Source organism: Momordica charantia, assembly GCF_013281855.1.
Source record: "Momordica charantia cultivar OHB3-1 chromosome 1 unlocalized genomic scaffold, Mcharantia_2.0 BLBB01000001.1, whole genome shotgun sequence".
In the NCBI taxonomy this organism is placed as follows: domain Eukaryota; kingdom Viridiplantae; phylum Streptophyta; class Magnoliopsida; order Cucurbitales; family Cucurbitaceae; genus Momordica; species Momordica charantia.
The window spans coordinates 6,644,832-6,662,448 of NW_028275157.1; the positions used below are offsets into that span (position 1 = coordinate 6,644,832).

A 17,617-nucleotide genomic window follows, 5' to 3' on the forward strand; every position below is an offset into this window, starting at 1 on the left:
ACCCGCAGTTGCACTCTTCTCACTGCAGAACGTTTTCGTGTCCATGGATATATGACCATTAATGACGTGTCAATCCTTCATGAGTGTTCGTAATTCAAGTTGGGTCAAATTACCGTTTTACCCCTGAGTTACATCTTACTCCTTAAACACCACTGCTCCTCTAATGAACAACCCGGTTATGGTCCAACCAATAACTGGAAGTCCCTCTCGGCCAATGAGAGGGTGGGGCCCTTGTTCAAGTCCCGGAGTCAGCATTTAAGGGAACACTCATCTACTCCCCTAAAGTCGGGGAGGAGTGAATTCCATCTTGTGAAGTTATGTTCCCAGCTCCCCACTCGGTCTCGTCCCCAAAATGGTAGGAATATTGAGTCGGCGACTCGGGCCACTCTCACCCATACAGATCAAAGGACGAGCCCTCACGGGCAGGAGTCCATAACTCACTCAAGATTGAGAATGAGTTGTCTGGTCATCCTAAGAAATAGCAATCTATTAGTTAACGGTGTTACACCTAAAGATTGCCTATTTCGCGGTCCGGTCTTATACAAACTCATTGTACAGGATACCCCCACTCGCATGTCTCCACACGAACGACCTGGATCGAGTCGTCTGTAATCTTTACAAAGTGGGCCGTATTCATAGTGTTGCCAGGATAAGGTACCCAGCCTTATCCATATACTATAGACCCTTTAGGTTATTCACGGGATATTATCCATTCATATATCAGGGGTATATCAAATATATACCCCGTATATCAACTATATACCCAGTATATATACTGTCCCGATTACATCAAAAATAACCTTGGATGTTTAGTTTATTGGATTTTGGACAATGCAAAGCTATGATTCAACAACAAATTTATTGAATAAAACTTTATTAAATAGACATTTGTTTTTACAAAATACAAACTACGAGTTTAGGGCAACACACCCAACATCCAATACGCAGGCCAACCTATTGCAGCAGCTAAGCTCTATTGCACGAGTTGTTGCAGCCATATAGAGGAAGCAGCAGGCCTATCTCAGCTATTCCAAAGAAAGAGACATCGTGATTTGCAAGGCCCTTATGCGAAACTTCTCTCACCCATTTTCACCTCCAGGAGGACAAGTTTGTAGTTGAAGACGAAGAGGATGCTGGAGCATCTCAGCCCGCGGGCGGCTCCAGTGAAGAAGAAGAAGACTAACAGGGGAGTTGATTTCCCCTGCTTGATGAACTTTTAATTATGCCTGTCGAGTTTACTTTCTTGTATTTTCAATTCCATTAGTGTAGTTTCTGTTTACTGCATTTTACATGTTTTAATTAGTGCACTGTTAGAAAATAGTTGTAGGTGCTTTTGCATGTTTCCAAATTTGCTTTCTTGCGCCTCCAACTCACTTAGATTTTTGTCAGCTGGGTGAAAAATTAGAAAAAGAATGAGAATGATAGGCAGTTAGAGTTGTTGGCTCGTGCATGTTTGGTTGTTTCGATTTTCTATCTAAAATGGCTAGACTGTGGAAATCTAAAGTATGCTTGCTCCTGTTCTGTTTATAAAATGATAAATCTATTTGTTGCCCTTCCTCTAAGGTGTTTTTAAGTTGTATGTGGTGGCCTTGCCTTGCTAAGATTCCCCTGCTCACTCTAGAAACTTAACAAAAGCCAAATTTAAATACTGAGTATCCTGTCCCACATTGCTAGTTAGCCAGTGTCCTTAGAAATTAAGCAATCATTTCATCCCCTTAGAACCACTTAAGAAAGGAAATTATTCAAATCACCATTTTCACCTTCCCATCTTCATTCTAAGTTTGGGGGAGCCTTGTCCTTATTTTCTCATTAAGCATTGAGGACAATGCTTCTTTTTAAGTTTGAGGGTGAGATATACATCTGATATATTACTGATATGAGTATCTGATATACTTGCAATATGTATGTGATATACATCTTATATACTACTGATATGAGTGTCTGTGTAATATGTATGTGATATACATTTAATATACTATTGATATGCATGTCCGATACACTACTAATATGAGTATCTGATATACTACTGATATAAGTGAAAATTTTTGCAATATTTGAAAATTAAAAAACACAGGTGACATATTTGAAATACATAAACGATTTTTGTTATCCACTTCAATTTCTCTAATAAAAGTAGTTAAATATTTGCAAGAAATTAACGATTGAAAAAGAATAATTTTTTTTTTGAAAAAGAATAATTTTTTTACTTTATATTTTATATGAAATTGTAACTTTAAAATGTTTGTTTTATATGTTTATGGGTAAATTGCAAGAACTACCCCTCAACTATGGTAGTTGTTGCAATTACACCCCTAAACTTTTAATTGTGAAAATTAAATCCTCCAACCTTTATAAATAAAAAAATTAAACCCCTAAACTTTCAATAGTAAAAATTAAACCCTTAAACTTTTACAAACTATAAAATTACACCCTATACAATTTCAAAGGAAAAAAATAAACTCTAACATTTTTTAAAGTTAGATGTATTTGACAATTGTAGCCATTTATCTTCTAAAAAGAATTTGAGACAATGGTGTTGGTGCGAAATTAGAAGGGGAGGATAAATTGTGTGCGTTCAAAATTTCCATTTTTTTATTATTTTAGCCTGATGCTTAGTTCTCGATTCAATATCATTATCTTCCTCTTTCTCTGATCCACGATTTGTCGCAGATCTTCATCAAAGCTCGGAGATTCTAATGAACTTTGCCTACTGCAGAAACCATGGAAACCGACCATGTCTCAGAGAGAAACAAAGCAACATTTTATGTGAAAAAGGAGGGAAGATTCAATATGAGATTTGCTCAAAATGGCACAAAGTTAAGGACCCATACGATGATTTTAGCGATCAATCCAAAAATTTGGAGATGAGAAATTGAGATTCGGTGGATTGTAAGGAACGGTAGATCAGAAGGAGATGACTCTTTTATTTTTACATAAATATTTAGAAAATGTTACCTTGAACTTTCAAGCCCCGAAAATGGAATATATGGGTGAAAATAGAAATGAGAAATGCAAAAAATGAAGAGTGGTCTGAAATAAAATTTATTTTTGCTTGGTACATTAATTAGTTGAAGAGACCGTTCACTGTTACTTTCGTTTAGAGTTTTGAAGGACTTAAAGAAAGACATTCTGGATTGTTACGGAGAGTGGAGAAGAAGAACGTTGAAGAAGATTGAAAGGATAGAGAGAGAAAGAAGATCCATATCACGAAAGTAGAGAGAGACGTGTGCTACGCGAATTTGAAGAATCGAACGAGAATTGAAGATTTTCTTGGGAAAATTTGTGAAAGGCAGAGAAAAACATATAGATCCAATTTTTAAAAATTTTAGGGTTTAACTTTTACCATGGAAAATTTCAAGGGTATAATTTTATAGCTGATAAAAATTTAAGGGTTTAATTTTTACTAATGAAAGTTTAGGAGTTTAATTTTTTCATTTATAAAAGTTGGAGGGTTTAATTTTCACAATTGAAAGTTTAGGGGTGTAATTACACCAACTACTATAGTTGAGGAGTGGTTTTTGCAATTTACCCTGTGTTTATTAATATGTAATTACGTTTTAATTACAAAAATAAAAAAAATAAAAAATAAAAAAATAAAAAACTAAATGGAAAAAATATGGTAAATCCTAAACTCGTCAATTCACCGATTGGGATCCCCGGTTCGACCCCGTCTCCGGTCAAACTGGGGAATCCCCGACCCTATCGAATCAGGTATCCGGGGGGATCGGGTTCTGTGGGTATTTTTGTCATACCTACTTCACGTGTTAGAACTAAAAAATATGGTTAAAATCCTTTGTGATTCATGTACCTTCATTGACCTAATAATTTAGTCCCTAAACTTTAGTTTGTAATGATTTAGTTTATGTTATTTTAAATTTATAACAATAATTTAGTCACTTAACATATGTTGTTAAGGATCCCACATTGAAAGGATAAGAAATCAAATAAAAGTTTATAATTTATATGAGTTATTCATCGTATTGTCAATTCATTTTTAGATGGATCCCATTAATATTGAGAAAACTAACGTTATTGTAGTTAACCACTCATTCCTATCATAAAAAGTCTTGTTAAGATCGATGAAATAACAGGACCAAACCTATTTATAAACTAAAAATACTAAAGCATTACACAATAAAAATCGAAACTTGTTTATTTTTTTATTTTTTATTTTGGTTCTTTCTAGGAATCTTCCTCTGTCCCAAGTCCACGTTGACTTCCAAAGATCACTAAGAAATAATAAGATAAATTATGTGACCATTATTATTATTATTATTTATTATTATTGAATTGAAACCAAGGACTTTTTTTATTATTTTGGTTTAGGAAGTTTCCTCTGTCCCGAGTCGACCTTGACTGACTCACAAAGACGACTCAGAAATAATAAGATAAATTATGTGACCATTATTATTTTTAAAAATTATATAATTGAAAAAAAGGAGATTTTTCGGTAAAAAAATAAAAAAATAAATAAAAGAAACAAGGAGCTTTTTTATTTTGGTTCTTTCAAGGCAACTTCCCCTGTCCCACCTTGCAAGTCCACGTTGACTTACGAGGACCATTCATCGATAAAGCCTGTGGATTTTTTACGTTCATCCCAATTTTCTGAAAAGGTAGAGTCAAATAAGTGTGATGGCAGAGTTCCTATGGACTTTTGTTGTACAAGAAGCGTTGAAGAAAGTGGTGAAACTTGCAGCTGAGCAAACTGGCCTAGCTTGGGGCTTGAAGGAAGAGTTGTCGAAGATGGAAAAATGGCTACTCAAAGCTGAAACCATCTTACACGATATCAACGTAAGAAAGTTACATAATGATTCTGTGAGGATGTGGGTGGATGATCTTCAACATCTTGTTTATCAAGCTGACGATCTATTAGACGAACTTGCTTATGAAGATCTTCGACGAAAGGTGCAAACAAAAAAAATGAGGAAGGTATGCGATTTCCTTTCACCTACCTGTTTGGGGAAGAGAATACCCAGGACACGTGGAGGACCCCTATTGGTGCTCCAAGATGACTCATGAGTCATGCCCAGCTCGGACGGCCGAGATCACCACCAGTAGCGTTGACAGATGCTAAGTATGAGGGTCGAGGTGAACCTGACCGAGGTCCGACCTACCGGGAAGCTCGGTGGGGGCCGATGTGAGCTACTGTCAGCGGCGTGGTTATCGGGTATAACCGTCGGTCTCGAGATTACCGGGTGTAACCGACGGTTCCGAGATTACCGGGTGTAACCGACGGTTCCGAGATTACCGGGTGTAACCGTCGCGAGATTAGCGGGACTACCACCCATAAGTAGAGGACTTCACTCCACGATCAGGTACGATGATTTCTGACCTCGAACTAAACTGGGAATCCGACCTATACTGACTTGATCGTCGGAGTGCTCACCTTTTTGTGCAGGTCCGCCCAAGTATTCAGATCGGTCCGGAGGTCGAGTTCGAGCTGCAATCTGAAATACACTGTTGTGCATATCCTTGCATAAACATTTGGCGCCGTCTGTGGGGAACGACAATCTAAGTCATCCCAATTCTTTTAAACCAACACGCGAGCGAACATGGTTCAACCAGCGAACTCGACCAATACGGCAGATCGAAGGACTCTAGCTGCCAGCGATGCCCACCAGAGGGAGGTCGGAGCAGTAGTGGTAGAGGGGCAAGGTCATGACGACCTAGCAACAGAACCCCTTCGCAGGTCGGCACGAATCACCGCGCCTGTCCTACCACCTGCGCACCTAAGGACATCCAAGGCCACCCGTGGCCGAGGTGGGACCTCTAAGAGGGGCGCCTAGGGTCCAGCCCCGGCTCCACCCAATGAGAACTTTGACGCGCTCTAGAGGGAAATGGAGGCAATGCGCACACAAATGCGGTCCATGGAGGAAATGTATAACGAGATGATACTAGCTGCAGGCGCAGGGTCCCGATCTGAAAATCGAATGACGCGCATTGACATACGCGAGCAAAGGGGTTCCCACCTCGGCCCAGTCGAGGAAGAACATCCCGAAGATAACGGGAGCGAGGGACACACTCGCCAAAGAGGAGACTTTCGTGAACACCTCAACAGAAAGAGAGGCTCATCTCTCCGAAAAGGACAGTCACCATCCCGCTCACACAGGAGCTCCAACCAGCAGGCTCAATCCTCTCACAACCCAGCAACTTCTGCAGGAATGATTACAAGGGAGGAGTTCGACCAGCTGAGGGGCCAGCTCGACGCTCAGGTGGAGGCCTTAAAGGCCAAATGTGAGCAGAAAGAAGGTTCGCTAAACGATGGCGACTTGGGAGAATCGCCCTTCACCTCGGACGTTTTGGAAGCACCGATCCCTCCGAAGTTCAAAGCTCCTACCGTGAAGCCTTATGATGGGTCGAAGGACCCCAAGGATTATGTTGAGGTCTTTGAAGGCCTCATGGATTTCCAAGCGGCATCAGACGCAATCAAATGCCGCGCCTTTCAGATCGCGCTTATTGGCAGCGCGCGATTGTGGTATCGAAGACTGCCAGCCAGGTCGATCTCGACCTACTCTCAGCTGAGAAGGGAGTTCCTCGCCCAGTTCTCTTCTCGGCATTATGACAAAAAGACAGCAACCCATCTCGCCACCATCAGACAGAAGGAGGGTGAGACGTTGCGAGAATATGTCACCAAATTCCAGGAGGAGCAGTTGAAGGTCGCACACTGCTCCGATGACTCGGCCATGTGCTATTTTCTCACCGGTCTAGCTGACGAAGCCCTCACGGTGAAACTTGGAGAGGAGGCCCCGGCCACCTTCGCCGAGGTACTTCAGAAGGCGAAGAAAGTCATCGATGGACAGGAGCTCCTTCGAACCAAAACCGGCCGACCAGAACGAAAGATCGGCCGGGGCAGAAGTGGAAAAGATATAGAAAAGGCAGATCCCAAGTCCAAGGACAAGGGATCCTTTTCCAGTGGCAGAGCTGAGTATCGAAGGGCGGAGAACGGACCTACCAGGAGCCGACCTTACGAACGCTTCACCCCGACCACGATTCCAATTTCCGAGATCCTAACGAACATCGAGGAGTCTGGAATGAAAAAACTACTCAAGCGTCCTGAGAAGCTTTGGGGAGCCCCGGAGAGGCGCAGCAAGGACAAGTATTGCCGCTTCCATCGGGAGCACGGCCATAACACGTCGGACTGCTGGGAGTTGAAAAGCCAAATTGAGGATCTAATTCAAGATGGCTACTTCAAAAAATTTGTGGGAAAGCCCAGGACCAGCTCGGCAGAGAAAAAGGAAGAGCGGAAGCGTTCGACGACGCCGCCCCGGCGCACTGACCGATCTGCGGTCATCAATACCATTTTCGGAGGGCCAAGCGGGGGTCAGTCCGGACATAAAAGAAAAGAGTTAGCTCGTGCAGCCAGGCGCGAGGTGTGCTTAATTAGGGAGCCGAGGCCGACCTGCCCAATCACCTTCGACGGTGCAGACTTTGAGGAGGTCCACCTGCCCCACAACGATGCACTTGTGATCGCCCCCTTGATTGATCATGTGGTGGTCAGGAGGGTGCTGGTAGACGGAGGCGCATCTGCTAACATCCTGTCCTTACCGACCTACCTCGCCCTGGGATGGACGAGGTCGCAATTGAACAAAAGCCCGACACCGCTGGTTGGGTTCTCTGGAGAATCGGTCATCCCGGAGGGTTGCGTCGACTTGCCGGTCACGCTTGGGCAGGACAAAACTCAGGTCACCCAAATGGCCGAGTTCGTGGTGATTGACGGTAGATCGGCCTATAACGCCATCTTTGAGAGACCCATCATCCACTCATTTCGGGCCATTCCCTCGACATTTCATCAAATTTTGAAGTATTCCACCCCCAATGGCGTGGGCACGGTCCGAGGAGAACAGACCGCTTCGAGGGAGTGTTATGCCTCCGCACTCAAAGGCTCGTCGGTCTGCGCCCTCGAAACTCTCGCCGGTAGGGATGGGACGCTCGAGTTCGAGGCCGACCTGCCAAGGAAGGAGTTAGCCGCACCCACTGAGGAGCTCGAGCTTGTTCCTCTGCTTAGTCCCGAGAAGCAAGTAAGCATAGGAACCAAGCTGGGGGCCACCGACAGAGAAGAATTAATCCACTTCCTCAGATCCAACTCGGATGTCTTTGCATGGTCCCATGAGGACATGCCTGGCATTGACCCGAAAATTATGACGCATCGCCTCAGCATAGATCCGTCATTCCGAACTGTAAAGCAAAAAAGAAGACCTATAAACAAAGAGCAGAGTGATGTAATTGTTGAGGAAGTTAGCAAACTTTTAAAAGCTAAATACATAAGAGAAATTTCGTATCCCGAGTGGCTCTCCAATGTTGTATTAGTTAAAAAAATCTAACGGGAAGTGGAGAATGTGCGTAGATTTTACGAACTTAAATAAGGCATGCCCGAAAGATTGCTTCCCACTGCCGAGGATTGATCAGCTCGTGGACGCCACAACCGGGCACGAACTGCTCACCTTCATGGACGCCTACTCTGGGTACAACCAAATCAAGATGCATGTCCCCGATCAAGATCATACCGCATTCATAACAGACCAAGGTCTGTACTGTTACAAGGTCATGCCCTTCGGTTTAAAGAACGCAGGAGCGACCTACCAGAGAATGGTGAACAAAATGTTCGCCAAGCAGATCGGCCGGAATATGGAAGTGTATGTGGACGACATGCTTGTCAAGAGCAAGCAGTCTAAGTCGCATCTCTCCGATCTGACCGAAGCCTTCGAGGTTCTGAGGACATATCAAATGAAGCTCAACCCAGCTAAATGTGCCTTTGGAGTCTCTTCGGGAAAATTCCTTGGCTTCATGGTGAACAACCGGGGAATCGAGGCCAACCCCGAAAAGATTAAAGCCGTGATCGAGATGGAGGCACCTAAGACGCTGAAGCAGCTTCAGTGCCTCAATGGCAGGATTGGGGCCCTGAATCGGTTTGTTTCAAGATCGACAGATAAGTGCCTTCCTTTCTTCAAAGTCCTACGAAAGAAAGGGCCGTTTGAATGGACAGCGGAGTGCGAACAAGCATTTCAGCAATTGAAGAGCTACCTCTGTTCGGCACCTTTGCTCGCCAAGCCCATGCCGGGGGACAAGCTCCAATTGTACTTAGCAGTGTCTGACAGTGCCGTCAGCTCGGCCCTAATCAGGCAAGAGGAAGCGCGGCAAAACCGGTCTACTACACAAGCAAGGCTATGACCGAAGCCGAGACTAGATACCCTCAGATGGAGAAAAGTTGGCTCTCGCTTTGGTCACCTCGGCCCGACGGCTTAGACCATACTTCCAAGCCCATACGGTGGTGGTGCACACTAACTTGCCCTAAAAAAGCATCTTCCATAAGCCAGAAGCTTCTGGACGCCTGATGAAGTGGGCAATGGAGCTAAGTGAGTACGACATCCAGTTCGAACCCAGAACTGCGTTGAAAGGACCAGCAGCGGCAGATTTCATAGCCGAGCTCACACCACCTTCCGAGCTGAGTGAGTCCGACCTACCGTGGACAATCTATGTCGACGGATCCTCCAATGAGAAGGGGTGCGGGGCCGGGGTCCTCTTGCTCGGACCAGGAGGCGAGCGATTTGAGTATGCCTTGCAGTTCGGCTTCCGGACTTCCAATAACGAGGCTGAGTATGAAGCATTTATTGCCGGTTTGCGAATCGCCAGAGCATTGGGGGCCTCTTGTGTTAGGTCTTCAGCGACTCCCAGCTGGTTGTGAGCCAGATCAAGGAAGAGTACCAAGCCAAAGACTCCCGAATGGAGAAGTATTTGGGCAAGGTCAGATCGTACCTCGCCTAGTTTCGAACTTACGAAGTAAGCCGGGTTCCCCGAGCAGAAAATTTTAATGCCGACGCCTTGGCCAAGTTAGCATCAGCGTACGAGACCGACCTGGCCAGGTCGGTCCCCGTCGAGATCTTAGATAATCCCTCGATCTCAGAGCCAGATCTGATGGAGATCGGCGCTCCAGAGTCCTCATGAATGGACCCGATTGCGGACTTCATTAGAGGCAACTCACCAAAAGACCCCAAGGAGCGCAGAAAGTTGGCAAGGCGAGCAGCTCGGTTCGTGGTCCGAGGTGGAGCATTGTACCGACGCGGCTTTTCCGTACCTCTATTGAGATGCCTAACCCCTGAAGAGGGCCTGTACGTCCTCAGAGAAATCCACGAAGGAGCGTGCGACAATCACTCAGGCGCCCGGTCGCTGTCAGCCAAAGTGATCCGACAAGGATACTATTGGCCGACCCTCAGCCAGGACGCCAAGAAGTTCGTTAGAACTTGCGACAATTGCCAACGCTACGGAACCATAATCCACCAACCTCCCGAGCTGCTCACCCCCATCTCGGCCCCGTGGCCATTCGCGCAGGGGGGGTAGATATCATTGGTCCTTTCCCTTTGGGCAAGGGCCAGACCAAGTTCGCTGTGGTTGATGTGGATTACTTCACAAAGTGGGCCGAGGCCGAGGCGCTCTCCCACATAACGGAATCCAGAGTCACGTCCTTCGTATGGACAAATATCATATGTCGCTTTGGTATACCGCAGGCCATTGTGACAGACAATGGGAAGCAGTTTGACAACGCCAAGTTCAAAGACTTTTGCAGCAAGCTTGGCATAAGTCACCTTAGCTCGTCCCCCGCACATCCGCAAGCAAATGGGCAGGTGGAGGCAGTCAACAAGATCATCAACCGAGACATCAAACTTAGACTGGACTCCAAGAAAGGCAGGTGGGCCGAGGAGCTACCAGAGGTTCTATGGTCGTATCGGACCACCCAAAGAGAATCAACGGGTGAGACCCCGTTCTCCCTGGCCTTCGGCTCCGAAGCTGTAGTCCCGGTTGAGATCGGCATGCCATCTGACAGAGTAGAGCATTATGAGCCTACGACAAATGAGGAAGAGCTGCTCCTCAACCTCGACTTGTTGGAAGAAAGAAGAGCAATGGCCCAGCTACGCCTGGCGGAATATCAGGGCAGAATGGCCAGACATTACAACACCCGCGTTCGACCTCGGACCTTTCAGGTCGGACATCTGGTCTTAAGGAGGGTCCAAACCCATGTGGGTGCCCTTGTTCCGACCTGGGAGGGCCCGTTTGAGGTCAAGGGCATAGTCCGACCTGGGACGTACATATTGGCCGATCTGAAAGGAGACGTCCTCGCGCACCCGTGGAACGCGGAGCACCTGAAGCGTTATTATCCTTGAAATGCCAAAAGGATTTTCAATGGATCTGTAAAAACTGTTTCAAAAGAATTATGATCGGAATAAATGTGATGATTTAATTTCATGATTCCGAGTTCGACCAGAAATTAAATGAGGGCCACGGACTCCCACGCGATCACATTCCAGCAGTCGGTTAAAATTCAATCCTCCAAAACCTAAGGGTACGAGGTGCGATGCCAAAACCACTGATGAACTTAAAATTCAAACCTTCAAGGTAAAGGGACGATGTGAAAAGATCAAGCCTCTGAACCTGGGGGTACGATGTGCGATATGAAGAACAGCTATGGACTTAGGATTTTAGCCTTTCAACGTTTTTAAGTTAAGGGTGCGATGTTAAAAAATCCAGAGTTGGTGCAATGCATTGAATGCTAGACAGAGATTCAAATTCAAACTTTCAATTATTTTAATTGAAGGCGCGACCTCAAAAGTAAGAGGTGCGAGGTGACAATGGCTGCAGTTCAAAGAAAAAGCAAAGAAAAAGGAAAGATGTTGCCAACAACAAAGTAAAAACAAATGGGAGCTTCTTTATTGAATGGAGAGCAGAGCCAAGGCTTATAGACCTTGCAGCTCTGCCCTGACACTTACAAACAAAACAAAAAAAGAAGAAGAAAAGAAAGCAGCGAAGCCTCTTGAAGGGTGGTCGCCTAAGAGCCTGCTTGAGGAGCGCCCTCTTGAGTGGTGCCGACCTGATCCTCTTCGAGGTCGGAGTAGTCAGAGTCCAGATCTCTGACGTACTTATCCACCAACGCTTGGGGGCCAGGGGTGCCGCTAGGCCCAGACGCCCACTGCTCAGGTACCTCTTCTTCAGACCACCGAGATCGATCTGAAGGTCAGCATGTCGGAAGCAATGCCCTTCATGAGAAACTTGAAGCCCGCGTCAGAGAAGTCTTTGGCAAATCCATCGAAGTCAGGATGTTGCCTAAACGATTCCTCCAATAGGGCTCCATTGCTGAGACGCTCCTTCCGTCTCCAGCTCGGCAGTCGCATGCTTCAGCTCCTCCTCATTCGCTTCAAGCGCCTGGAGCATGTCGTCCTTCTCCTTGAGGAGTTGGAACTTCTCCTTCTCCAAGCCCTTGGTGATAGCATGGGCAGCTCGGAGCTGGGCCTTGCGTCTGTCTTCTTCCTTCTTCAGCAGCTCGGCCTTGGTCTCCACCTCGGCCTTAAAATTTCCACCTCAGAGTGAGCCTTCAGCAGCTCATCCTTCATGGTGGAGGAAGCAGCCTCCAAGGCAGCAGAGAACTCCTCTTTCTCCTCGCTGCTCAAACTTCCCTCCCATCCAGCTCGGCCTTCACGGCCAGAGCCGATTGAATGGAAGCAACAAACGCCTGAGAAAAGGTACAAAGAAGAAAATTAGACCGAGCTACCTGTTAGGTAAATTGAGCAAAAATGGAGACACTAGTCTTACCTCAGCGGCGTAGTCGATGGTCCTCTGCAGAACGGACCCTGGGTCGCTCACAAATTTGGACGCCCTCCTTAGGCAGCGGTCCAAACTTGCGGCCGAGATGCGGGACACCTGGTCCCTCACCCCAGAACTTGACGGCTCAACTCTGAAACGTGCCGTCATCGGACGTCCCGCCCATCCTGGCCTCAGGATCGTCCATCCGATCTGCGAAGCTCGCAGGCAGGACCCCACGAGCTCCGACCTCCAAGGGGGAGGTCGTCTTCTTCTTCTTCCTCCTTCGCTTCAGAAGAACTTCCTCCCTCACCTCCTCGCCCAAGGGCAAGGCGTCCACCGCCTCGGTCTGATCCCTGGGGCGCTTCTCCCTCGAAGGACCCTAGAAGACTCCAGCTCGATCACTGGGGCTGGATCTTCCGAGGTTGGCCCTACCACAGCAGGGGTGGCAGGTTTCGAACTCTGGGCGGCCTCAAGAGCATGGGCTCGGCCCTTGGACTTGCGCTTCACGTTGCTTGCAAATCCGCAAACCATGGCTGCAAAATAAAAAAGGGGTCAACACAAGAGTAAGGAAAGAGGAAAAGGGGGGAAGCAAGCTCGGCATACCAAGTTCGGAGTTCGGCCTTGAGGATTCAATGGGACGAACTGCAGGGGGTTGTAATCTAGCAGCCCGGACTCAAGCAGCAGCTCGTCGGTCACCAAGGTTCCGACCTTCCTACCCCTCGGAAAACGCTCCTTGTAATATTTCAGCGTGTCGAAGGAGGCTTGCGTAAGCTCGGGGACTGGTCGGATTAAAACTGCACAAAGACAAATTGAGTCAGACCTGAATAACAGAAAGAAAGTTATCACAAGAAGTAAGAACTACTCCGTACCTAGGTTCCCAAACCTAGTGGGAACGTCAAAGAAGGAACGACCTGACTCGTCCTTTGCAAGCCATTCCCCAGAAGCGTAGAACCACTTCCTCACCCATCCCTTGATGAAGGTCGGCCCCTTAACTATACCACCTGCGCCTTTCCTTGCGCACATATAGAACCGACCAGGCTTCTTAGCTATCCTTTTCGCTTCGAAGCACGCGAGGAGCTGGTCTACGTCCAACAGCTCGGCCTCTTCACTATCCCGAGCTCGTAGCCAAAAAAGGATGGCCAAAGCGAAAATGACACCCCACCCATTAGGGGCCACTTGAGCCAGAGCCAGCCCAGTTCAGAAAAGAAACTCTTGGACGAAAGGGTGAAGGGGAAGTCTGAGGCCGTACTCAAACATTTTGAAGTAGAGAGCTACCCATCCCTCTGGAGGATTGTCAGCTCTCTCCCCCTCCTCCGGAATCCTAAGGAGGATGTTCTCAGGGATAGCGAACCCCCTACGAAGGGATCCGAGGTAGTGCTCAGGTATCCTAGAAGGGTATTCCAAACCCTGACCCGAGGTGGAGGCATCACTATCCTCCCCGTCATCGGAGAACCTAAAGTTTTCTATCTCCTCGAGCTCGGACTCTAACCTACGAGCTAACTCCTCGTCGGATCCTAAGTTGCTGCTAAAAGAGGACGACATGGCAACTACGTTCGAAAGAGAAAGTGAGGGAAGAGACCGACCTACCAAGGGTTCGAGCTACCTTCAGATCGAACTCCAAGAATTCAGGGAACGTAAGGTATGACCTGAAGGATTGGGGGTATTTATAGCTCGTCGGAAAAATTTCCCCATCGTACACGTGTAATCAATTAGCGGCTAGAATCCTCCCTAAGATCCGAAGTGTCGGAATATTTGAATATTCCGACGATAAATCTACCGCAACGGTCATATTTTCCCACAAATAGGAAGTCGCCACGCGTCCAAAGCAAGTCGAATGAACTTCTCTGCCAGTTCGAGATCGGACCAGACAGAGAGGGGGCCAATGTTTGGGGAAGAGAATACCCTGGACACGTGGAGGACCCCTATTGGTGCTCCAAGATGACTCATGAGTCATGCCCAGCTCGGACGGCCGAGATCACCACCACTAGCGTTGACAGATGCTAAGTATGAGGGCCGAGGTGAACCTGGCCGAGGTCCGACCTACCGGGAGCTCGGTGGGGGCCGATGTGAGCTCCTGTCAGCGGCGTGGTTATCGGGTACAACCGTCGGTCCCGATTACCGGGTGTAACCGACGGTTCCGAGATTACCGGGTGTAACCGTCGCGAGATTAGCTGGACTACCACCCATAAGTAGAGGACTTCACTCGACGATCAGGTACGATGATTTCTGACCTCGAACTAAACTGGGAATCCGACCTATACTGACTTGATCGTCGGAGTGCTCACCTTTTTGTGCAGGTCCGCCCAAGTATAGTGAAACAAGTGATTGATGCCAGCACTCAACAAGTTACATCTATCTTACCTATTGTTGGTATGGGTGGAATGGGAAAAACAACTTTGGCAAAGGTTGTCTTCAATCATGAGATGATTAAACAACATTTTCATAAAACATTTTGGGTATGTGTGTCTGAACCTTTTATTGTCAACAAAATTTTGAGACAAATCTTAAAAAGTCTAAATTGTACTTTAAGTGGTGGAGACAATAAGGAGGTCTTGCTTTAGCCAAAGATATTTTCTTGTGCTTGATGATGTTTGGAATGAAAATCCTTGAAGTATTCTATAATAAGGATCATTGAAAAATCTGAAAATAGCATTGTTGTTACTACAAGAAGTGCTGATGTTGCAAAAATTGTGGAAACACTTCCTAGCCATCATTTACGTGAATTATCTGATGATCAATGTTGGTCCTTATTTAAGGAAAGTGCAGGTGCATATGGGCTATCAATGAATTCAAGTTTGGAGGTCATTCGAGAAGAGTTGGTTAAAAAATTTGGTGGCATACCTGTGGTTGCAAGAGTTCTAGGGAGGGCAGTAAAGTTTGAAGGAGATTATGATAGATGGATGACAATATTGAAAAGTATAGTAAGAACTCCATTGCAAGAGGAAAAATTTGTTTTATCAATATTAAAGTTAAGTGTGGATCGTCTACCATCATCTTCATTAAAGCAATGCTTTGCTTACTGCTCAAACTTTCCCAAAGACTACATTTTTTATAAAGAAGAACTAATTCGAATGTGGATTGCACAAGGGTTCATTCAGCTGCAACAAGAAAGAATCAACCTATCAATGGAAAACATAGGAGACATGTACTTCAACATATTGTTGTCTCGCTGCTTATTTCAAGATAGCGTCAAAGATGACAAGGGGAGAATTATACATGTTAAGATGCATGATCTTGTACATGATATTTCATATGAGGTATTAAATGACAAAATATTGCAATTAGATCTTATGAATTTATTGAAGGAAGAACATTGGAAGAAAGAGAGTGAAACAATTGCTAGCAAGTTCCGCACGATGGTTTGTTACGAAGACATGCTTCACAACGAAGAGAAGACGATTGGCGATAAGATTGTGAAATTTGTTCATTTGCGAGTTTTGATCATGGAACCAGAATATATTCACAAGTTACCAAACTCAATTGGTAGGTTGAAACACTTGAGATACCTCCACATTTATGGTTATTCCATTTTGGGTACTCACACAATAGATAAGGTTCCAGAATCTATTGCCTTACTTTATAATCTGCAAACGCTAAGGATTGAAAACTTACCGATGGTAGATCTTTCGAAGAATTTACGAGAATTGGTTAGTTTAAGACATTTGGAATTTTCGATGAATAATTTTGTTGCCAATAAGATGCCTCCATATTTGAGTAAGTTGACTAAGCTTCAAACATTGTCCAATTTTGTAGTAGGATATGAGAAGGGTTGTAAAATTACGGAACTTGGATTTTTGAAAAACTTGAAAGGTAGTTTGAAGCTTTATTGTCTCGAGCAAGTGAAAAGCAAAGAAGAAGCCAGCTCTGCAAAATTGGTGGACAAGGAGAACTTGGATAGCCTGGCTTTTCATTGGATTAATGGGTATGGGATAAGAAAAGTCAACAATCAAAATGATTTGGAAGTGTTGGAAGGACTTCAACCACACAAAAATTTGCAATCATTGGAAATTTGGAAATTTGAAGGCAAATTTTTGCCTAACAAGATTTTTGTTGAGAATTTAGAAACGGTACGTCTCTACGGTTGCTAAAAATGTGAGAAGCTTCCAATGTTGGGGCAATTGACCAATCTAAAGAGGCTTTATATCAGAGAGTTGATTGGAGTACGAAGGATTCTAGGGGAATTCTATGGGAATGATTCTAAGCAAAGGGCTTTCTTCCCCAAGCTGGAGGAATTTACACTCATCTGCATGGACAGCTTGGAGCGATGGGGAAGAAGAAGTAACAGTTGCTTCAAATGCTACCACTTTTCCTCATCTTCAAAGCTTGCAAATTTTTTATTGTCCTGCATTGTTGAACATTCCAGACCATTTTGGTTCTTCAAATCTTAGATTTCTGGAAATTTCAAGCTCTGAAAAATTGACCAAACTTCCAGACGGGCTACAATTATGCCATTCCATTCAAAAATTGAGAATAGACCATGGCTCCAATTTGAGCTTGAATTTGCAGAACAAGAACATGTTGTCTCAGCTAAGCATTGGTCCCTTGAAAAAGTTGCCAGAGGAGTTAGCCCACCACATGAACTTGCAAGAACTGAGAATTCATGGATGCATGCAAAATTACGATTTTAGCCTTCTCATGCACCTTCATTCTCTACAAAACTTCATTTGGTCAATGATAAGTTTAGTGCAACCCAACTTCCTCACCACCTCGGCCACCTTACTGCTTTGCAAATATTATGTATTGAAAAGTTTGGTGGCGTTCAAGCTGTTTGGGGAAGGGAATACCCTGTGGACACGTGGAGGACCCCTATTGGTGCTCCAAGATGGCTCATGAGTCATGCCCAGTTCGGACCGCCGAGATGGCCGCCACTAACGTCGACAAATGCTAAGTATGAGGGCCGAGGTGAACCTGGCCCAGGTCTGACCTATCGGGGAGATCGGTAGGGGCCGATGTGAGCAACTGTCAGCAGCGTGATTATCGGGCATAACCGTTGGTCCCAAGATTACCGGGTGTAACCGACGGTCCCGAGATTACCGAATGTAACCGT

General features: G+C 45.6%; 1 protein-coding gene and 1 pseudogene across 1 annotated transcript; both read left to right on the forward strand.

The window, feature by feature from the left end:
* Positions 1–4,618: 4,618 nt before the first annotated feature.
* On the forward strand, positions 4,619–8,433 carry LOC148213187 (uncharacterized). Its single transcript, XM_088121282.1, has 2 exons — positions 4,619–5,315; positions 5,399–8,433. Exon 2 carries the CDS (start codon positions 5,838–5,840, stop codon positions 8,319–8,321), a length of 2,484 nt encoding a protein of 827 aa, XP_087977408.1. The 5' UTR covers positions 4,619–5,315; positions 5,399–5,837; the 3' UTR covers positions 8,322–8,433.
* Positions 8,434–14,834: 6,401 nt separating this feature from the next.
* LOC111019843 (disease resistance protein RGA2-like) lies at positions 14,835–17,242 on the forward strand (annotated as a pseudogene).
* Positions 17,243–17,617: the final 375 nt, after the last annotated feature.

What these genes read in the sequence shown, in the direction of transcription:
- LOC148213187 (XM_088121282.1), top strand. Translation starts at nt 5,838, where the DNA reads ATGGAGGCAATGCGCACACAAATGCGGTCCATGGAGGAAATGTATAAC.